We start from the raw sequence: 24,238 nt of genomic DNA, 5'->3' as shown, positions 1-24,238 counted from the left end.
CCAGATCTTCAACAGTTTAGAATTTATTGTTCATGTATGCAACAAATGGAAACCAAAACTGTTTGTCGAAATGGATAGACCTAACCTCATCTATTAGTAATAATAACCTTCCTTGATTTTTTCAAATTTTTATTTTTACTATGTTGCATATTTAATATGCACGTATAGATAAGAATAACCTGTGTACCACGTTTTAATATTATCTTTAGCTTTTTTATCATTCATGTCATAATTATTAGTGGTACTGAAAGATTCAGTTGCACAAAACAGTTTTTAATCAATGTCTTCCTCTGTTCGAATTGTCATTGCTTGAATTTTGTAATGAGCAAAGGAGCTTGGAGAAAATTGTTGAAGAAACGTCAATGTTTAATTTTGTTGATCATGTTACTATATTATTTTAATCCTGTAGCTTCACTGAAATTTCCTTTGAGTGCCTTAAATTCATTTTGTGAAATAGTACACAGGTGTGGTCTGCATGAACTATGTGCCTAGAACATGAGGGCTGCCCATTGTATTTTAATCATGACCTACACACAGAGCCACATCCTGGAATTTCTCTGGACCCATATATTCACACTGTGTCTCCTGAGTCAGGACAATCTACAAATGCTCAATTTTTATTGTAAAAATATAAATATTTATAGTAAGATCTGTTTATAGGGTTGTCTAGAGGATTGAGCAATCTCTCTATAAGTGTAGGCACATACATTGCAGCAAACACTGTTGCCATAAAACTCTATTTTCTACCAAGCATCTTTCTCCTAATGAAGAAATCGCATTTTCCTTTTCTTCACCTTCCCTTACCACTCAAGATCATCTGTCACATGAGAAGATAGCATGATTGCAAATATATATACAAAAATTAGAAACATTGGGTGTTTTTTTTTTGTTTGTTTGGTTTGTTTTTTGTTTGTTTGTTTGTTTGTTTTTTTTTTTTTGAGACAAGGTTTCTCTGTATTGCTTTGGAGCCTAACCAGGAACTCCCTCAGCAAAAGAATTTCATCGTTTTTCCTCTTGCTTCCTCTTGCCTGACTGCGGAAAAAATTCACTTGACCTTGATAGATTCTTGTCTAGACACCAGAGTTAAGTTTTATGACGGTTTCTGGGAAACAAGGATCCCTGCACTCTACAAATCCATTTTTATTTCTGAACAGGGTTTTAGCTCTCTGCACCTGTCCTCTGGGATATACAGGAAATGGTTTTTGGCCAAATGGATGTGTACCCCTCTGGTAATATCTGCTCAAGTCACCCCTGTGCTCATGGACAGTGCATAGTGAGTCTTCCCCTCCGGGGATATTAAAAACTTGCAAATAATCTATTTAAATCTGTATGAATTGTAAGTTTAAAGATAACAATTTAAACTTTATACTAAGGTCTCTCATTCACAGATTACAAATAGGTAGTAACTTTGTTTTGCAGGAAAACCAATAAGTTTGATTTTTAAAAGATTTATTTATTTTTATGTGTATATGTGTGCCCTTGCATACTAGTGTCCATCACAAGCATGTATGTGTCTGCAGGGGCAAGAAGGTGTCATATTTCCTAGAACTGGAGTTAGAGGCAGTTGTGAACTGCCTGATATGGGTAATAGAATTGGATCCAGACACTCTACAAAAACACTAAACCCTTTGTAACTTTAAGCTATATCTTCAGCCATGACTTATTCTTATCCAATTATTTTCAGAATATTAAGTTCTATATTTTATGGGATAAATATTACTAATTATACTTAGTAGTTAATGAATTTCTTACTGGAGGAATATGCTATAGTTTAATTTTCATTAAATATATACCTTATGTTGTTACTTTTCTTGACTTGGGTTGGTTATGTTATATAGTTTGCCCCTTTTTTTGTAATATGATGCATTTTTTTTCTCCTTAGGAACAGTATCTAGTTATTTCTGTAAGTGTGACTCAGGCTGGTCTGGAACCAACTGCACAGAAAACATTAATGAGTGTGTGAGCAACCCCTGTTTGAATGGAGGCACCTGTATCGATGGCATCAATGGCTTCACTTGTGACTGCACAAGCTCCCTGGACTGGGTATTACTGCCAGACACCCCCAGAGAGGTAATGGGAGACATCCCTTGAGTCACAGATACTCTCAGCTTAGGGACACCATCTTCCAATAAGACTTTTGCATATTTGCCAATGTAACCTGATTTCTTACCAGTTTAGATGTTACGACATAGATTTCTCCATACGGAAATAGCATAGAGAATTCAGAGGTGGATATTTATAAACCTTGTTTTAAACAGAGTCATTTTCTTCAAAAATATTGTTAGTATTTTTCATGTTTGTTATATTCTTTCAGAATGTACCCATATACTGACCTTCCTTTTGGTTTTTCTAGAAAAGGCATCTAATGTTCACAGAATACCCTTCTATCTTAGTTACCATTCTCCTATTTGCTGCTGCTGCCTTGGTTCTTCATTGTCTAATTAATCATGGTTTAGGTTGTTTTTCATTAATCTTTCATGAACAACCTTCATTCTATCCATGTCACCATGTTTTTTTTTCTAGTTCCCTGGAAATTCTCTCATTCAAGTCAGACAATTTTCTTTTGCCACTTGACAACTATGGACCCCATGAGTGTTATCACTGTGTTCTTTTATTTGGTGTTTCTCCTGATCTCCCCACAAATCCCTCCTTTATTTCCCATCCAGGGAAGCATCTGTGACTTAGACAGCACAATCAGATTCCTTCTCCCAGGACTCCTCTAACATCTCCATACTCTCTCTTCTTAATTCCTGCATTGCAATCAGTACATTTACTGAGGGTCTTACTACATGTTAGGGCAATGATAAAATATCAAAGCATGAAGCATCATCTTCATATCTGCTCAGTGTATAATCGGGAGTTAAGACTGCCACAGAGCAGCAGGAAGGAGGGCAAGAGATGGCAGAACTACTGGATGTGATTGAATCATGGGGTAAAGGTTTGGAGAATGGCAGCCAAAGAAAATAAAGGAGTCGAGTGGTTTGTAGACAATGTGATGGATCTGAAATCAACCAAGGGATCCAAGAAGAGGAAATTTCAGAGTGGAAGATGCCCTTTTGTCAATCTATGAAAAACATAGTTCATTTTTTTCCAGCTTGTGGAGGGATCCTCTCCAGGGACTCAAAAACTTTGCCTACCAGAGCCCTAATGATACCTTTGTCCATGATGCTAACTGTTTCAGGGTTGTCGGACTGATGAGGAAAAGGTAAACATAATAATTGTTGTCCATAAGCAGATTTCACTTCTACATTTAAAAATTCCATACCTGTGATATATAGGCATGTATACGCATATATAAAGTATTTATGTTGATAATTAAACTCTCACATATTGAATATTTGGTGAGTGCTGGACTTTGGGCTAAACATTTTGTTCATCTTTCTCTAACTTCCTACACATTATTTTAAATGATTAATATCTATATTTTATAGTTGAAATAATAAAAATAGAAGCTTTGTGGGTTTCTGTTTTTTTTTTTTTTTTTCTCTTTTTTTTTTAGTACTACCTAGTTTATAAGAGGAATAGATAAATCTTCGAGTCAAGTTTGGTTCTAGGGTCCATTGTGAGTTTTTGTTTGTTTACCTCTGGTAAGGGAAGGATTCCCAGCATTGGTGGTCTAGCTGTAGGGCCAGTAGTTAATCTGTAATACCATGCTTTTACTGCAAAAGTAGCATTTGAAGATGACCACAGACCTCAGTGGACTATCATGAAATGGTGACAACTAGTATTAAGATGGCTTCCTAAGGAAGTATTTGCTCTATGGCTGATACCATATGTTCCATACACATCAGTGTACTTTAAACTCTAGAGCCAGGAATTATTAACCCATTTTATACATACATAAAGGGGACCTAGAGCGTTTGGGGACGCTGTCTAGATATGTGTGTGTGTTTGTTGTTTGTTTGTAACATATGGTCTTTAAGAAACAGCCTTAGGCCATCTGATTCCAAAGCTCATGACTCTGAGCTCCTACATGAACACTTAAAACTATGATCTGAGCCCATGATTTTATCATTCCCTTAAAACTCAGATTTCCAAAGTATTTGTTTTTAAGCAATTCTTAGACTTAAATTGGTATGACTTAATAGGTAAAATTCTCCCTTGAAATGTCATTAAATTTCCCCAACAAAATAATACTATAGAGAACACTGTATGAGGTCAGAAAATAGTATTTCCTCTTAAAGGAAAGACAACAAGTGGCAGCTTGGTTAATACACAATAGAATAAATTCCAGAAAACTTTCCCACTGGGTATGTTGTGTGAATTTCCTTCCTTCCATTTAGTTCTAGTGAATTCCATTTCCTGACATTGAAATATATTTTTCCATGGAAAAGATTTTATGTGAAAATTTTTTACGTGTACATTACCATTTTTATGAGAATTTATCCCATTTTTCATGATATAATTTTATATATTCTCTTTATATATTTATATATCAACATATAATATAATAGAAAACATAAACAACTAATTGATATTTGATTTCTATTTAAATTACATCAGTTAGAAAATAATGTAATGATAGGATATATTAAAATATACTAACATAGAATTTTAAAAACATCTTAAAATTCTTTATCCTAGATGAATAGCATTGTGATTTTAGATTCTGGTGAAAATTAAATCTAACAACCTCCTTTTAGATGTTTATTTTAAAATGGGGCTATCAATTTAAAATTTAAAATCTTTTGTATTTTATGACATTCAAAATGTGCAGTTATTTGCTCCATTCTACTTTTGTGCTTTGTAGTTTAAACATCATTACCCTTTGCCTGTTTTCATCTCTGGGTACTGTTTTCACATTGATGGTATCTAGCTCCTGAAGACCTTCCCCAGGCCCACTCACCACACATTTGAGTCTTAGTCTGGGCTGAAAACACAGGGACCCCTGTGGCATCAATACCGGGTGGGTGTGAGCACATTCCACAGATTCTTCAGGGGCTCGGGGTGGGTTCTCAGGAATGTAAATCTCAGACATTTGGACTTAAAGTATATTTTTTTCAAATGAACATTTCATTTTTTTATTAACAAAACACTCTTGACCATCTACTTGATAGATTAGATTTCATTCAGAGTTTTCAAGTTGATTCATGGTGTTATTATTATTATTATTATTATTATTATTATTATTATTATTATTATTATTATTTTGTGGAACACAATATGATCACGATCATTTGATGAATCATACAATATATAATGAATTATTTAAGGTAAATAGCATTTCAACTCCTCAGAGACTTTTTCATATTTCTATATGAATTAAAATTTGGTTTGAGTGATTTTAAAGTCAGCCCTTTACATGTAGATTTGGTGCATACATTGAGAGTGACTAATGCTCTAGGCTCTATCTCTTTATGTAAATGTTTGTGGCTAGTGGAAGAAACAATTTAGCATTAACATGGAAATGCTTTTCTGTTCTTCCAGGTTCTGCATGTCACTTTTACATTTTTTGACTTAGAACTGTCAAATAATTGTCCCCGGGAGTTTCTTCAGATCCCGATGGAGATTCTTCAGCAGCCTTCCCACTTGGGAAATACTGTGGCTCCAAGCCTCCACAGGGCATCCACAGCAGCGGCAATGCTCTCTATTTTCATCTCTACTCTGAACACATAAGGCTTGGGAGAGGCTTTGCAGCCAGGTGGGAGACAAAGCAGCCAGGTAAGTGCAAAATGAGGAGAAAGGAAAACAGATTTTCATGATGTTGTGACATTTTGTGGACCTAGAAATAATGTAACCTTTTAGATAATTATTTTAAGAACTAATAATTTCATAACGAATCTGAGAACAGAAAAAAAAATGGTGTGTGTTGCACATAGTTTAAAACACATGAGTAGTAGTGAGGTCCTTATTAAATTGCTATACAGAATTTTTTTTGATTGTTTTAATATAGTAGTTGTATTAATTATTTCAGAACTTAATACAATTTACTGTTAATATATTCATTTCCTCTCTTCCCCCTTATTTCTCTCAGGTCCACCATTACCTTGCTCAACTTCATGTCACTTTCTTTTCTCAAGTTCAATTTGTGCCCCTACATACTCCTAGAGATAGAGTCCTCCCTGGGGCTGCTGGGGGTGTTACCAAAGCCCATCAAATCTGTATTTTTTTTTTTTTAATGGAGCACAGCTTAAATCCATGCAGAATGTGATTGGTTGCCCCATAACTGATTCATATCATTATGGCATCCATGAACATATCTTGTACAGGTCATTATTGTAGTTTATAGGGTTCCTAGATGAAATTTTGTCCCAGCAGCTTGCATAGAACCTTCTAGAACTATGAAAGCTAGCCAACATGGAGGAAACTTCCTGATTAGTACCAACTTGATTTCTCCATGCCCTATGACCAAAGGATGTAGTGTCTTCATCAGTAAGCTCTCACCATCTATCAGAAAACCATTTTTATAACTACTAGTAAATTTATTGCAAGAATGTCACTGGGGGCGTTTTCTGTTCATTCTTGTAATAGTTCTTATTTTAATGACCTCTTGATAATTGATAATTCTTTTTTCATTGTTCTTAGGTTTTTTGTCCATGTTTTGTTGTTATTGTTTGTTTTTTTCTTTTCTGACATGGGGTCTCACTGTTTTGTTCCAGCTAGTCTGGAACTCACTTTATGGACCAGGCTAGCCTTGACCTCACAATGATCCTCCTACCTCTGTCTTCCAAGTGAGGGGAGCTGAAAGTTTCTGCTACTAGATTCAGCTGTTGTTGTCTTATATTCAGTTGAGATCCACTTTTTATAAGCTTTCATAGATTTCAGTTTAAGTTCTAAATCTTTCTAAGATTTTTTCTATTTTTCACGTGCCACCATGGCATCTATAAGGAAGGATATTGTTAATCTTTCATATTTTTTGAACTCTTATTTTCTGTTACTTATTGCCTTGGCTAAAACCTGTAATATGATGCTAAGATAAAGTAGGGAGTAGAGTTTTTGTCTTTTTACTAACTATATAGGGTAAACATTTTTTTCATTGAATACGATGTTAAATGTAAATTTTTGTAGGTGACTTTTATCAAATCAAGGGTATTTCCTCCTATTCCAATTACTATCTAGCATTTGACTAAAAAATTCAGGGTTATGGAATCTTAATTAGTTTATTTTGTGGGCCTGAACTTTAGAAAGGTATTAGCTAATTCTGTAGTTCTCTGAAGGTCCAAGTGGTCTACACAGTAAAAATGGATTACTTGAGCTTGATAAATCAGGCTCTTGTCTGAAATGCGAGGCCTTAGGTTTGAGCCCCAGCACTAAGGAAAACAGCCTTTGTCATATGGGCAACAATATTTTCTTTTCAATGAGAGGTCTATCAGGCCGTTGCCCTTCTATAGGTGTTCTTTTATGTCTATTGCCATCTCCCAGAAAAAGCCCTACAAAAAAGCCAGGTAGGTGCTGACAGCTGTAGCCAGTTCTTTAAAGTCATGTTGTTTTATTTCTACCTCTTTACTGTGTTGAATTCATCTCAAACCTACTTATATCAAAGGTGAACTTTTTTCTCTCTCTTACATTTAGAAAGCTTAACTTACTGTTGCTTTTATAATTTTCCTTCAATTGTGACTTAAAAGGTTTGCAAAGTGATTTCTGACCTTTAAAAATACCTTTTTAGGTGCTGAGGAGAGGCTTAGTGGGTAGAGTGCTTGCTATCAAATTACAAGGCAAGAGTGACAACCTGCCTATAACCCCAGCGTTTGGGAGGTGGAGAAAGTTGATCCTCAGAGTAGGCTGGCTAGCTAGATGAACCAAATTGGCAGACTCTAGGTTCATGTGAGAAAGCCTGCCTCAATACATAAGGTAGTGTGGATGAGAAAAATACCCGAAGTCAAGCCCTGACCTCTTCGAACACATACACATACACACATGCAACAAAATACTTGTTAATGTATGCACTGAAGTGGAGCATTTTTACTTGATTTTACCTTTATCCATAGGTTTTAATGTAAATTTTTATAGTATTCAGTTTAAGATCTTTTCCTATTTTTATTTTGATTTCTCAATGACCGTTAATTATCCGTGTGGTCACTTAGTAATGGAAGCAGTATATCAAGTGTTTGAAATTTGCTTCATGGACTAATGTTTTATTTTGGTATTTCCATTATGGTGAGGAAAAACATGAATTTGGCAATAATTAGATATGACCACCAACATATGTTAACTTAGTGAATTTGGTCAGTAGCTTTGTTCAAATATTTTATTTCTCCAGTGACTTTAAATGTTTGCTCTACTGATGCGAGAACTGCATTGAGATATCAAGCTGCGATTATAGACTCATTTATTTTTTTTTCTGACAACTTTGCTTAATATATTTTATTTGATTTTCCTTTTCTACTTATTTCAAATATTTATTTTTCCTTTTCTTTTTATATGTAGTGAGAAGGTGTAAGAACTGCTCTCTGAGCAAATGTTAAATCATCATGTTGTGCTAACTATCGATACCGTGCTGAGTATTAGTGGTCCAGAGTTGAGCCTGCAGTGTAATTTACTGCACTTGCTCCTGGCGTACCCCCTGACAATGGCCATTCTGGTTCCTGGGTTTTTCCACTTGCTGTTGTTGGTGTTCCTTATTTCTTTCAGCCATCAATGCCACACCAGCCTATAAGATATGGATTATTGATGTTTTATCCCCACTCCAGGCTCTCTGCTTAGCCTGTTGATTGCTTGTTTTGGTGTGCAGAAACATTGTATTATGATGTTTCAATTTTTCCTACTAACTATAGACTTTTCCTGCCTGTGTGCTTTTTGGAGTCATGTTCAAAATTAATTATTATTCAGATCTATCCTATGAATCTTTCCCTCTGGTTTAATAGTGGTTTTATAGGGTCAGTCCATATATTTAAATCATTGGTCCAATTTTCGTTTGTATTTCTATAATGGTCAGTTTAATTCTTCTGCAAATGGAGACCTAGCTCAATCAACATTTATAATTAGATTATCCTTTCTCTATTGATTGCTCCTAGCATCTTTTTCTAAACTCAGTTGAGTAGGAAACAGATTTTGTGTTTCTTATTTTAATACATAGAACTAGATGTCTGTTTATAAATTCCTAATATAGTTTTGATTAGAAGTGCTTTGTATTTTTTAACACCAAGTTTTGTGATGTCTCCAGCTTACTCAGGATTGTTTTACTCATTTGGAGCCTTTGTAGTTTGGATGAATTACAATACTGATTTTCTGTTTCTATGGAAAATAGCATTGGAAATCAGAAGGAGGTGACATTCACTTTGTAGATCACCTTGGGTTCCATGTGGTTTTTAAAATAATATTAATTCTTCTAATTTTTAATGTATATCTTTCCATTTATTTATATTTTACTCAATTTCACTTAGTATTTTATAGTTTTCAGTCTATAGATATTTCCACATCTTTGGTTAAATTCCTCATGAGGTGAATCACTTTTTGATGATATTTTGAATGGAATTTAAAAAATCTCTTATTTTGGATAATTTATTATTAATATGTGCAGTGTTAATGAATAACCTGTAACCTTCCTGAATTAGTTTATTAGCATATTTTATTGATCTAACTATTTTTTCTGAAGTCTTTAGGGATTTTTTTTGTATGTAAAATGACATCTCTTGCAAGTAGAGAGAAATTTGCATTCTATATAGGGTTATTTCACTTCTTCTTCAAGCACACCCTTTAATACATCTAAGACCATATCCACTACTGATGGCATCGGTATTTACTGGACCAGTCAGTCACTTTTATACTCTCACCCTAGATGAATATTATCATACATGAGACTTTAAGTTTCTTTTCTGCCAGCCTTTAAATCTGCCCTTTCATTGTCTCTGTTGTCCATAGTTTCTCTCTGGAAAGTTAATTGTAATACTTAGTTTCCATGCCTTGCCCTCTAATATCCTGGTCACCTCTCAATATATAAAAGGTCATGGCTGTACGGCTGTACTTCACTGCTTTCTCTCTCTTTTATTCCTTCCCCCTTTCAATCAGTTCAATCAGTTCTTTTTTTTTTTTTTTTTTTTTTTTTTTTCTTCCTTGATTCATTTGTTTACTTCCTTTTGGAATTTTTGGAATGTCTAGGTATACAAGACACTGTCTTCTTCTTCTTTTTATTTATTATTTTTCTTATTTTACATATCAATTCCGGTTCCCTCTCCCCCCCCAACCCTCATCTCATCCCTCCCTCCCAACTCCACATGTAGGGTGATGCCTTCCAGGAGGGATCATTGAAGTCTGTCTAGACATTTGGAGTAGGGACTAGGTCCTCCCTCCTGCCTCTAGGCTAAGAGGTATCCCTCCATGGGGAATGAGCTCCCAAAGTCTACAAGGTCCTGTCTTCTGCTGTGTCCAATATAATGCTAAAAGTCACCATTTAAAGATTTCTCTGTTGCAGAGTGCACATTTTAATTTTCTTCTTGTATTTTGTTTTCTCATTTATTGAAAACTGACATTTTTCTCAATTATATATCTTGATTACAGTTCCCCCTTTACTCCTCTCAGCTCCTCTCCTCCTCCCCCTCCATCCAGATCCATTCCTTTTCTGTCTCTCATAAGAAAACAAACATGTTTCTAAGGGACTATAATATAATATAATATAATATAAATATGATGTGATGTGATAAAACAAAAACTAACTCATCAAAAAAAATTAAAATTGTCCTAGACAAAGCAAACAGAAGGAAAATAGCCCAAGAAAGGTGCAAAAATATAGACTCACTCGCTCACACACTCGGGAATCCCATAAAAATACTGAACTGTAAACCATAATATGTACGCAGAGGACCTTGCAGACCCATTCAGACCCAGTGCTTGCTGCCTCAGTCTCTGTGAGTTCTTATGAGCTTTCAGTTGACTTAGAGAGCCTTGTTCTCCTCATGTCCTCTATCCTGTCTAACTTTTGGATTCTTTCTGCCTTTTCTTCCATGGGGTTCCCTAAGCCCTGAAGGGAGGGATTTGATTGAGATATCCAATTTATGTCTGAATATTGTAAGTTCAAACTCTCTCCATGATGTCTTGTTGTGGGCCTCTGTATTTGTTCCCATTTGCTACAGGAAAAAGTTTCTCTGATGATGGTTGAGCAGGTACTGATTTATGAGTGTAGAAGACTGTACTTAGGAGTCATTTCATTGATGCTTTTTTTTCTTTTCTTTTCCTTTTTAAGGACAGTAGCATTTGGTTTTCCCTGGTCTCTGATTCTTAGTTTCCCAAGCAGTGCTAGGTATTGGTTACATCTCATGCAGTGAGCCTTAAGTAAATCAGTTATTGGTGGGTTACTCCCACAAGCTTTGTGCTACCGTTGCTCTAGCACATCTTGTAGTTAGGACATCATCATAGATCAAAGGATTTGTGGCTGGCTTGGTGTTTACATTTCTCTTTCGATAGCTTGTAGGGTAACTTCCCATATTAAAGATGCTAGAAAAATAGAAGATAAAGCTCTATGTAGGCATCAGCTCAACTTCCCCATGTTCAGTTAGCTGTGTAGGTACTTTCTTCAGCAATGGAACCTTGCCATAATTTGAGTAGAGCAACCTACAGATTTGTCAACAGCCTGGGTTGATTGGGACTCTGTAGGACCCCTTTGACCAACAGCTCAATTAGATGTAATCCAATCTTGATACTAGAAACTTCATTTGGTGACAAGACATGCCCAGTCACACACACACACACACACACACACAGAGAGAGAGAGAGAGAGAGAGACAGAGAGAGAGAGAGAGAGAGAGAGAGAGAGAGAGAGAGAGAGAGAGAGAGAAGCTTCTACTGTATCAGGCTTCTATACTACTCCCTATCTGGTCCTTAATTTTTAGCGGTCTCTCCTTGTATTCCATCCCTCATCCCCCTCTTCATTTTATCTCCTGTTCCATACTGCCCCCACACCGGTGCAACAAACACCTTGTATATTGGCCTTATTCCAACTTTTCCTCTGTGCCTTTGGGATTGTTCAGTCAAAAAGCATGCATAAGGTTTTGTTATTTTATATGACATTTTTGCACAAATTTGCAGTGGTCAGACCATTCTATATTTTTAGAATAATGGGGGACAGTGACTATTTCTTCACAGGCAGTCTAGTAATTTGTTTTAAAAGTCTGGACTTTCATCACTTGAAAGTCAATAAACCTTAGTTGAGTGGTAGCAGAGATCCTGGACATTTTTCTACATGTATAAGGGACACTGGAATTTTTTCAGTGTACTTTACATTCTACTACTCTGTTTTGAAATTTTCTACATTATGGGTGGTAACTGTTATGTATTACATCTACATCTGATCTTTAACATTTTTCATTATATTATTTTACAAATTAAGAAGTTTTATACTCATGGTAGATTTAAGTTAAGTTTTATAAAATGTACTTGGATGTTCCCTGTTGAGGAGCAATGAAAACTGTGTAACTGTTTCAGGTTTTGCTTTGGTAATAAAAGATTTGTCTGAGTAGTGTGTATTGTCACATGAATATCTTATTTTACATACTTAAAATGTCACCTTAGTTCATTTCTTTCTTTTTATTTTTTGTTGTCGTTGTTGTTTTTTGTTGTTGTTTTGTTTTTCAAGACAAGGTTTCTCTATGTCTTGGAGGCTTCCCTGGAACTAGTTCTTACAGACCAGACTGGTCTTGAACTCTAGAGATTCGCCTGCCTCTGCCTCTTGAGTGCTGGGATTAAAAGTGTGTGCCACCACCATCCAGCTAGTTCATTTCTTTCTAAAAGTATATGTATCAAAGTCTGGATTTGTTGGCATTTCTACCTTTTGATTCTACAATAACATTCCTTACTAACCACCACAGATTCTTTATCAAACGTGACTATTAAAGAGAAAGAATTCTTCTCAACATTTCCAGTCATTGACCAGAACAGAAGGAGTTGGCATGGTGTGCTGGAGATGTTTCCACCGAGCCCAATTCAGTGCCCTACTTGCTTCATTCTTGAGATAGTGACTTAATCACCCTGTACATTTAAATATCTTCATTTATAAAGTGAACAATGTATTTATTTTATAATTTATATATTATATAATTTATGATTTATATAAGACAATTTATTTTATAATTGTATAATATACAAATATAATAATTCATTATAGTATATGAAAATCCTTCTCAAAAGAAAATTATGTGTTCCTTAACTATTTTGAAATATAAAGTGTTCTAGTTTGTTGAAAGATGTAGGGGCTGACAGAAGTTCCAGAATTTTCATAGTTAATATATTGAAACTAATCTTCTAGGGTAAAGATCTGAATCTATATTCTCATTATTTATGTCTTAGAAGGCTCAGCTCTGTGTTTTAAATCACATAACCATACAATGTTCTGTAGGTACAGAGTTCCTGCATGGATGACTTGTTTACTTATCAGTGTATGGTAGATTTATAGTGTGAAACCATAGCTCAAAGGACTATGTAATTTATGAGGGCCTCTAATCTAACTTCATCATAGTGATATAAAAGATCTTGCCTTCTGACAGCAGAGTCTATGAGAATTCTGTGTGAATTTAGTCCACATATGAACTTGGTCATTTTTCTCCTTATTTCAGAGTGTGGCGGCACACTGACTGGTGATTATGGCTCTATTACATCTCCGGGATATCCTGGAAACTACCCTCCAGGAAGAGATTGTGTCTGGCACATTCTAGTCAGTCCTGGCTCCTTGATAACATTTACCTTTGGGACCTTGAGCCTGGAGAGCCACAATGACTGCAGCAAAGATTATTTGGAGGTAAAACAAAACAAAACAAAACAAAAACCCTGCATTTAGATAGGCCTTGGTATAGTATGATTAGCACTCATTAATGATGCCCATGGATGGCCCTGGATTTTTACCAATACTTAGGCAGCTGATGCTAAATGTTTAATCTCAATAACATTAGTTTGTTACTTCATTTCTAGGTCTGCCTTAAGTGTGGAAGTATGTGCCTTGCCTTCCCCCATCCCTAACTAGAGATTCAGGCTCCTGGAGTGAGAATAAATCCTAAGCAATGGCTGTCTCCTCCAACACATTCTAATTTTTAGTTGTCCAAGGCAAGCCCTCAGGGTGTCCTGCCACTTGATTTTAGTGGGTCATAATGATTCTGTGGGAAGTGTTGTCAGTGTTAAATTTCACTGGAAAATGTTGAAAATCACCCTTGAGAGGAGCAGAGTCAGCCTGTTCTATCCCATTAGCAAAGACTTATCATATAGATGAGAAAAGAGCCTGTTACATTCAAATTCCATACACAGTTAGATCCATCACAAAGGTAGCTCTCCACTTGTAGAGTGGAAAGGTCACTAAGGAGATTGAGTCCTTAGGAGCTTCCTGTAATTTTGTACTGTAAATCTCAGTACCCCATAGCACTGCTAAAGAGACAGTGAGCCTTTCTCAACCCATTAGAAAAGGAAGGAGTGCTGTGGAATTATTCATAAAGGATGAAGGATGCAGCTGCCAAGCAGGTCTGCAAAACTGAAGTCATTAGTCATTAGCCGTGGTAATAATGGATTTGAAACCTTTGGGGATGACTCAAAGATCAACTTCTCCTTGGAAAGTCTTAGCAAAATATCCTTTTAAAAGCTGACAGTAAAAAGTGAGTTATTGTGAAATTAATATTCAATAAATCCTATCAAATTAAGATTAAAGCCTTTTTATTCTTACATATTAATTCCTGAAACCACATTATAGAAAGTATCAATCATCGGGACAATATTGAACTCCCTCAGTGTTTCAAGGAACTAGTTACAAGTAAAAAAATAAAGTAGCATTGCCCAATAAATTTGCTGCCAATGGAAAAATTAATTTGAGTAAATGAAATTGACCATATGAGAATATTCTTCAGTTTATTCACTCCATGGTGTTCTATATAGTATATATATATTTGTAAATATGTTAGAATCATTGAGTAGTCAATGTGATTTCTTCAATGCATAAAAAGCCAACAAGAGTTTTTAAGGAATGGAGATTACACAAGACCCTAGGTTCAAGCCGCAGTCCTGCTAAAAAATGGAGAGTGAGGATGAGGGAAGGATGCAGGAGAGGAAATTAGAGGAGAGGAGAAGAGAGGAGAGGAGAGGAGGAAACCATTGATTTGAAGTTACATTATGGAGTTGAGGTTACATCATTAGAGTTTGGATAGGTGAAATGGTTCAGCTGGTAAAAGCACTTGTTCAGTAAGCCTGAGGACCTGAGTTTGATTACCAGATCTGAAAATGGAAGGGGAGAACTACTTAATGAACGTGTGCTCTGCCTCCATAAGAATGCTCTGGCCCACAATACACATGCAAACTTATAGATACACACACATACACACACACACACACACACACACACACACACACACACACGAGTGTGTATACATACACCTATACCTGTAACTCACATACACACTCTCACAGGCACAGAAGTCACACACATGAGAACATAGGAAAAGAATTTGTAAGTTTGCACAGTTGGCATACAGTATGCTACTGTATATAGTGCTAAATGACCATCACAGCTTTTAAAGCATCACTTTAATATGCTTATTCTCTCCCACCTGCATCTCTGCACACCCGTGTACTCACCCAAGTGTCAGACCCTTTCGCAGCACTGTTTTTCAATCTTCCATTTCCTTGAAATACTCATTTTATTCTTCTAAACTACTAGGATTTCTTATTTTAGGGAATAGGGAACCATGAAAGAAAACACTAACTTTACATCACCATTAAAAAAAAAAAAATCCAAAGCATGTATTTTACCCCAGAGTTGAAATTCCAGCAGTAGATGAGGAATTTGACAGGACCATGAAGACACATTCTTTACTGAACACTGACTGTGTGTTAGTCATGTATATGATTGGGAAACTTCCTAAATGATATGATAGATTTTGTTAATCCAGTACTTTAGATTGCTATGCCTTGCTACCATACCTAAATGACAGATTTTTCTGAAACTTATGTCCCAAGCATCTTGGTTAGTGAGAACCTGACTAATTCCAACATAATGTCTTGTTCTTTTGTTTTAGATTCGAGATGGTCCTTTCCAACAAGACCCCATTCTTGGAAAATTCTGCACTTCTCTGTCTACCCCACCGCTCCAGACTACAGGCCCTGCTGCCAGCATTCATTTCCATTCTGATGCTGACATTACTGACAAAGGCTTCCACATAACCTATCTAACCACACCCTGTGAGTACCCTGCCCACGCAGACTGGCTGTATACTGGGAGTGTAGTGCTATGGTCACAGCTGCATCCTGTGGCGATGCCTAAAACGGAGGCTTTCTTAGATTAGTGACATGGCTTTGTGAGTATTTCTCATACCACTTTAGATTCATTCTTTATCTCCACAATGTTAAGTACTGCAGTACCCCTTAACCCTTCAATTATGGGATCCATATTAAGGGACCCATAGTTCTAACTAATTCAGAACTTCAGTTCTCTAGTAACATTGCCTATTTTGCTGCATGCAAGATTGTTCATGAGAACAGTGCAGGCTGTTGAGAAACATCTAGCTTCATTCCTGGATCAAGCCCAGTGCACAGAAACCAACTTCCAGGAAGCCATTCCAGTACCTAGAGTTCGCTTCCATACACATAGCTATGATGCTTTTAGTTACATTCATACCTAGAAACAAAGAACAAAAATGAAATACTATATGACCTTCTTTAGAGAATTTTGCTTTTGACACCTGTTACTGTGTTCTTGGTGAGAACTCATGGGGTAAATGCCTTGTACATCTCCATATCAGGAAAAACAGTAAGGGTTCTCATTGATCCCCCTTCCTCCATTGCTCTGGCTTCAGGCTGAATGCACAGTTATGTCCACACACATATGTAATCTTATAATGAGTGGCATGGACTTACACATGGTAGACAAAGCAGGGTGGGTATAGTTTTGAAAACTGAATCTAATATATCAAGCCAGAGGGATGTAATCCCCATGACCATTCCTTCTCTCCTTTATTCTCCTCAGCGGATCTGCACTGTGGTGGAAACTACACAAGCGCAGAGGGTGAGCTCCTCCTTCCTCTCCTGACTGGACCTTTCAGTCACAACAGACAGTGTGTCTACCTCATCACACAGCCTGAAGGAGAGAAAATAGATATCAGCTTCACCCACGTGGAGCTGGAGAGCCAAATGGGCTGTACTCACACTTACATCGAGGTAACGTTTCCACCTAGTTCTCCTTCTGGGACACTCATTACAACTTTCACATTCCGTAGAGTGGTGGTCTTCAAATGGCTGTCAAGATCATCAGAGAGCTTATCAGAAATGGCATTTTATACCTTTTTTTTCTGAACCAGCACTTTGGGGGAGTGGGAAGCTGTCAGATGAAGAGAGAATTCAAGAGCAGGTGTTCTAGGGCATCTAAAGAATCTGTCTAACACAGACTGAAAGAAGGTAAAGCAAGAGCTTGATAAGGGAGCCAAAGAAGCACTAAGAGGAGAGTTGAAACTAGAAACTCATAATAGTGATGAGTCATAAGCTGCTCAATGGAGCTCTAATCACTAAGGCACATGCACGTGAATGCAACTCGATTTACTGATATGATCATAATTTCAGATAAATTTCCTATAGCAATTTTATGTGTCAGACACCACAACATAGAGAAAGTCAAATATTTGCCCATATTGCCCAGTCAGTCTTTACACAGAATTATGATAACTCATTAAATCCCCATAGCCTCCTGTTTTAATCTCAGGAATTCAAGGCTCAGAGAAGTTAAGTTACCTGCCCACAATTGTTGATTAGTGTGTAGCAGTTTGAATTTAAGAGTTGCACTAGTCTCTTGCAAGAATAGACTTGTAGTAGTGTGCCTTTAACCATGGAGGAGCTTAGACTTCTCTAGAGAGATGACTCTGTGAATCTCACACCCTACTCTCAAGTCTCAGGAGACTACATAGGTAGACACAGTAGTTGTCTGAGACAAACAAAAACATCACTGTGATATCGAAGGACTCTGCAGAGTTTCTGTGCATTCCTGCAGAGATTGTTCTGCTGGCTATAGGATCAGCACATCTGGAATGATAGAGCCTTTGTGTCTTTGATGAATACACTCCATGAATTTCTACCCATCTACCGAATTCTTTAAAATGTTGGGGGGGAGGGCAAAAATCACAAAACTGGCACCCGACTACTTAATTTTGCAAAGCAGAGTGGCTGAATATTTTGTAGTTAGAATGTGACTGGGTTCAATGATTTAAATTATTACTTTGTTCTGTTATTAGAGGTCAGTGAAACCTTGGACAGTTCTTTTGAGTACTTTTGTTCCTACTTCAGTAAGATGCCGTATCTATTTCTTTAACCTTTGGGAGAATAAAATCGAGAAAAGGAATAAGTAAAAAGCCTTATAGGTTATTACAAAGCATTATAAAAATATAAGGTCTCCTAGACCAAATTTTCGGCTTTTGTGCCGATCTTTTCAGTCCAGAATCAGCCAGTAAGACTCTTTCATGGCCAGCCATGTAAGTATTTACATTCTGATGTGTGCACCACCTCATAAGGCTTTGATGGAGATTATAAAAGAACATTGTTATCTTAAACAAAAAAAAAGCCACATTCACACACACATGTGCATGCACACACATACATGTGCATGCATACACACAAGCATGTATACATGCACACACACAGGCATGCACACACAGACACACACATCTCAACTAAAGTTTCGACTTCTTAAAAACACATTTCGCCTATGGTTAGTGTGACCTGGTTACAAAAGAAGAATTCAAAGGGAGATTAACTTTTAGTTCATTTGTTCTTGCCTAACAGAGCTTTTAAATTATATACAACATTATGATAGATGTCACAGAAACATCTTTCTAGAACACAAAGCCGTGTCTCTCATTAATATATCATAAGTGGCTTAAGCCATGAGGACTACTCTGAATGAAGGACACAGGATAGTAATGAAAGTTCAAATTTTTATTCCAGAAAATGTTTAGACTGAGTAAGAATGTCTAAAGTATATGACATTAAGGCTGATGCTTAAAACAGGCCAAGGAGGGAAATGAATGGAATTTTACACTCCACTTATATTCTGAACAATATTCCCCATACTTCACTCAGGGAAACTGGAAAAGGATCATTACAGGACAGGCTGACAGAATGGGAGGGCATGCATTTGAGAAAAACAGAAGGGTTTCTGGGAAGATCTGCCTTCTTAGAACTGTCCTGTATCCGCACAGCCTCAGGGGCCAGGTTTGATTAGGATGGAGAAAGAATGAAAGAAAGCAAAGACACCAATATAAAGAAGAGCTGGGATCAGGTGTGCTCTGCTCTCTGATGGAGAAAATGAAGTATCCCAGAAGCACAACTCACTAATTATCTGCAGTTGGGCAGAAAAGCAGGGTTATTGTATACAGGTGAACAAGGATATCGGTTATTATATACAAATAAAAAAGGAAGCAGACTATTATATACCAATTAACAAGGAGGCAGGTTTAGCTGACCTCAGTAGGAACAGTCTCTATAGAAGAGCAGCCTTCAGGCCATACATACCCATATGGAGAAAGCTATGGTGGACATTCTCTGCACACACTGCCAGCATCTGCACATAGACCAGAGCAAGGCTTTGCCATACCTCTGAGACTCATCCAGGGGAAGGCTTTTGCCACTCTCCCTGTGGGTCTGAGGCTAAGGTCCTTGATGTGGCCATATCCATGTCAACAGCGCACATTCACTCAGGACTTTACTTGCTCAGGGCTTCCTCCACTCCCCATAAATTCTATATTTATGATTAAACATTAAAAAATATTATAAAGGAGTGAAATAAGAGGAAAATATGGATCTCTTGACTTCATCACTATTATAACTGGTCTGCAATAGCTTTTCTGGGTCTACAGGTTGGGAGCTGGCAAGACAAATATCCAAGAGAAAGGGGATGCTAGGTACAGTGGATAACACAACCCCAGACACTGAATGATATAATTTATGATAAACTAAAAAACTGAAAACAGACTACTGATGGGAGATGCCATTATGTATATGTTTCTCATACTGGTTAATGAATAAAGCATTGGCCAATAGGAAAGTAAGATAGGCGGGACTAGGAGACAAGGAGAAAAGAGGAAGTAGTAAGGAGAGTCAAGATGGAGAGTCTGGAGAAAGCAGAACGGCCATTCCTCTGCTCTCAGTAAGACCACGTGGAAATACATAGAAATGGGTTAATAATTAAGACAGAGCTAGCCGGTAAGAAACTAGCACCTGGCCAATAGCATTGTATCAAATACAAAGTCTCTGTGCATTTTTTGGGGCTGGCGGCGTGACGGCAGGACAAGACCAGGCGGCAGGCGGAAAAACCATACACCTTACAGACTACAGGGACTAGAATCATAAAAAAGAAGAGAAAAGAATTAGGCAAGCATTAATCCTATGTGGCCATACAAGCTGTGATAAAGAGGTTGGGTTGTGTTCTGAGAGCCTGGGAAGATTATTAGCAGACTCTCAGCACAGTACCTACTAGTGAGTGGTTATTACAAAACAATGATGAGAATGATGGGAAGGAGAAAGGAAGCTTGCATGCTGTGGTTTAGAATCAGGGGAGAAGATAGTCTAGGAAAAAAATAGATTGTATTTTCTTGATTTTATAAACTAAATTTTAAAATCCGGTAATTTTATTGATAGAGCTATTGGAGCCAATACTATTTAATAGATCTCAAATGTTCTTAAAATGCTGAAATGCTAGCCTCAAAATGGTCAAACATGCTAATGAAGAATAAAAAATAATAGCCAATAATAATGATGATAATAGTAATATAAATAGGCATGCCTATTATCATTCATCTTCTATCCCTTGCATATCATTCTTTTATTTGGGGTGAAGAACCAGTCCTTTTCCATTTACCTGTATTAGCCAAACATTGTTAAGATCAAGTCCCTCTGCCACCAAATTGTTGATCATCTTGCAGTTCAATTCACGGAGAATATGTTAACATATTTAATGTTATCATATGGTCAGATTCTGTTTTCTGTTTTCAGCCCTTGGATAGGGCAAACCTCCTAGTTTTAGCATATTTGGTTTGCTTTGAATTAAGTTTTCATACCTAAATGGATTTTAGGATTTGAGGTATAAAAACAAATTCGGATAGTTAGCACACACAGAAATGCACATTTGCATTAAGGCATGGCTTGGAGATCTGATCTATTCTAGATGTCAAAGTCTGCTGCTTACTCAGCTCTATAACCTGCACTTAAATTTTCATATGAATTATGTTTTGCAGCCCAGTTAATCTTAGCTCTCTGTACAGGAAGTAGTTCCTTTATAAGAACCCATGTTTAAAAGGTAGTTTTTCTTTAGGAGCTAATTCAACCTATAAATGCCATTTGCAATACTTCATAGGCTAAATAGCCAGGGTTGCTCATTATATCCTGGGGTTCTGACATTCAGTATTTACAAAATGAGTAAATAAATCCTTGAGAGGCAGACAGCAATATTCAGTTGGTGAAGAAATTACCTTGCAAGCATAAAGGTCTGAGTTGGATCTCTAAACTGTGTGGTGGCACACATTTGTAATCCCAGCACTGGGGTGTCTGGGACAAAAGACTCCCCCTGAAGTCAGTCAGTCTAACCTCTTTGTAAGTTCCAGAGCAGGGACAGACACCATCTCAAAGGAGGTAAATAATGTTTCTGAGAATGAAACCTTAAGGTGTCCTTCAACCTCCACTTGTGCTCTTACAAACACACACACACACACACACACACCACACCCTCACATACATGTGCACCTGTGTAAACACAAGGACCTACACATATACAGTGAAACAAAATAAACCCTTGAAAAACTTGAGCCCTGGTCATAGAACACTAGCATCTTGTATTGACCATGTGATTCCTTTGTAAATGTGACCACTAAATGAATGAATTTATTGTGCTCCCCTGCAAGTGAAAATTGCATGGCATTCATGACTTCTCAAAGGAAGAGAAACTTTGTTACTGAAAACCCAGTTTCAATATTAGTTATCCTTCTTCAGGTTGTGCTATAATAAGCAATTATTAACATGGCTTAGGCAAATAAAAAAATGATAACAAACAGAATATATCCCATGGTTCAATACTATGTTTATTTTCTGTCCCTGTCAACATGTCCATTTGGGATCTGTTCTGCTTGAGGCTCTGCTGCTGTCTCCTAGGGCTTTGGCTTTTGGCCAAGGCCCCTGGTCTCTGGGGAGGAAAGAATAAACAGTGATGATTGAGTCACCCAATGACAGCCAGAGCCTCTACAAGGAAATAGGTTCATCTTATCTACTGGAATTCCTCAAGGCTGAGCAATTCCTGCAGTGAACCTCATAGTCATGGGAAGGATTAAGTGTTAGTGCTCCATCAGGAGACATGACAAGTCTCACACAGAGAACAGATATTCAATTCTCTCACATAAAAGAAGCCTGTGATTATGAAATATGAAATTGTTTCTTCTAGTTTCCAAGCACAAAGAAAAAGAAAAGAGTTGTTGTTTTGTTTTTTTTGTTTGTTTGTTTTTGTTTGGTTGGGTTTTTGTTGTTGTTGTTGCTGCTGTTGTTGTTTTGTTTTGTTTTGATGAGAATATGAATTTACAAATCCTAAGATATTAACTACAAATGAATTTGGGGTCAGTTAGAGCATTTGGTAAGTTTTATTCCAGTATCTCTGTTTAAAATGTGGTGGTTAAATATTGCTATGCCTTGGATCCAGGAAGAGTACAGGTTTCCAGAATTAATAATGTATCCTTCCACAAGGAGAGAAACACAGCCAAAATCAATTGCACCTTCCAGGTTGAGGGCCCTTGAGGCCTGTAAGTTCCTTGTATGACATCTGGATGGCAGCTGCATTCTCCCTTGCTAATGTCCTTGAGTTTCACTAATCAGAACCCAGGGGACCAGCCCACTTCAGCTTGCTCTGATGTTTTTCTTCCTTCTTGTCATCTTTTAATGGACTAATAGAAAAGAGAGACAATGATCACAGAGCAAATAGAACCCCGGGGATTAGAGGACAGGACACTATCTTCCTCGTATTTCATGTATTTTAGTCTTCAAGAGCTGAAGTATGGATTCTGTCCCTGTTAAAGACTGAATTGTTAGATTACACAGGTTTCACATTAACTGACAAAAAAAAATTTGTCAAATACTGTAAGCACCTCCCTGCAGGAGGTTTTGTTTTGTTTGCTTGGTTGTTTTGCTTTTGCTAGATACTTGAAAGGACACTTTATCTTCCCTCTGAAACTTGTTGTTTGGTCAAACAGTGTAATTTGACTGAAGACTAAGAAATTTGTGTTGTAGATGTCAAGAGCTTGGCGTAAAGAACTGGGATGAGCCTGCCTCAGTGGAACAGAATGTGATTACCTCATGTGGCCAAGCCTTTAAAATAGTTCTAGTTCTTTTCTTCTCAGAACATCCTTGGCTATGGATCCACATACAAAACTGTCTGCATCTCAGATGCTCTTATGACAGCATTTGCGGTGTAATTCTGTATATTGACAGGTACCCTTCCAGACCTTTGCACTTCTACCAGTTTTGGATGAGGAACAATGTCATAATATCCCACCAACCTCTCATTTACTACCCACTTCCCTTAACCTAAGTAATTCTCACTGACCTCAGCTTTAAAAGTTATGTCTCCCGAGTATTCCTTAACTCCCTGCACACAGAGAGCTTTTCTAATATAACATCCTATTATGTTATCATTTTACTATTCTGAAATGAAATCCATCTATACATATTTCTACACATTATATTAAAAACATTAAGTTACAAGTAAAATTAAGGCAACAAAATTTATTGCAATATGTGAAAGGCCTGGACAAGCTTCAGTGTGAGGTAGAACGGAGTCAGTTGTTTATCTCCTACACTACCAGGAATTCTCCTGAGTAAACGCAGGCTGATGTGCCAGTGACTGATCTCTTTGAAAAGTGAGATCCTCCTGGCAGCTCTCAGGAAGGAAGATGAAAGTACTTTTGTATTTTACTTGTCATCCTGGAAAATTGTGAATATTATAAATTTTCAAAAGTACTTTATGTTATATATGTAAAAGTGGACTAGATTTTGTGTTCAACAGCAAAACTTTCACCTAAGGGAAAATCACACAGGATGCTAGAGAATCCTTGTGTGTGACTGTTACCTTTCAGACTCTTAACTACTCTATGCTTGTCATTCCCCACCAAAATCAGAATAATAGATAAAAAAAATGCCCTAACATTTCCCCAAATGCCTAATTATAGTGGCCACTGTGTTTAGCACAGGTTAAGGGACTGTGCTGAGCCCTGGTCCTACACTAGCATCACATTTGCCACAGCTTCAGAGAGTATCTGTGCCTGTCTCAAGTTTGTCCTAGGGCACTCTGCCAGCATAGTACTTACAGAGACCTTGA

At 37.0% G+C, this 24,238-nt stretch overlaps 1 protein-coding gene across 1 annotated transcript in view; it reads left to right on the top strand.

Moving 5' to 3' along the window:
- Window positions 1-1,882: 1,882 nt before the first annotated feature.
- LOC127215282 (cubilin-like) overlaps window positions 1,883-24,238 on the top strand; it is a gene marked incomplete at both ends in the record, with an annotated part of 174,129 nt that continues 151,773 nt past the window's right edge. The window contains 7 exon segments of the mRNA XM_051175657.1: window positions 1,883-2,070; window positions 3,182-3,205; window positions 4,751-4,808; window positions 5,497-5,661; window positions 13,485-13,666; window positions 15,921-16,083; window positions 16,868-17,058. Coding sequence (XP_051031614.1) covers window positions 1,883-2,070; window positions 3,182-3,205; window positions 4,751-4,808; window positions 5,497-5,661; window positions 13,485-13,666; window positions 15,921-16,083; window positions 16,868-17,058 — 971 coding nt within the window.

Source organism: Phodopus roborovskii, unplaced genomic scaffold, assembly GCF_943737965.1.
Source record: "Phodopus roborovskii unplaced genomic scaffold, PHOROB, whole genome shotgun sequence".
NCBI lineage: Eukaryota > Metazoa > Chordata > Mammalia > Rodentia > Cricetidae > Phodopus > Phodopus roborovskii.
Note: the sequence above shows the minus strand (reverse complement) of the source record. Positions and strands in the feature narration are given on the sequence as shown.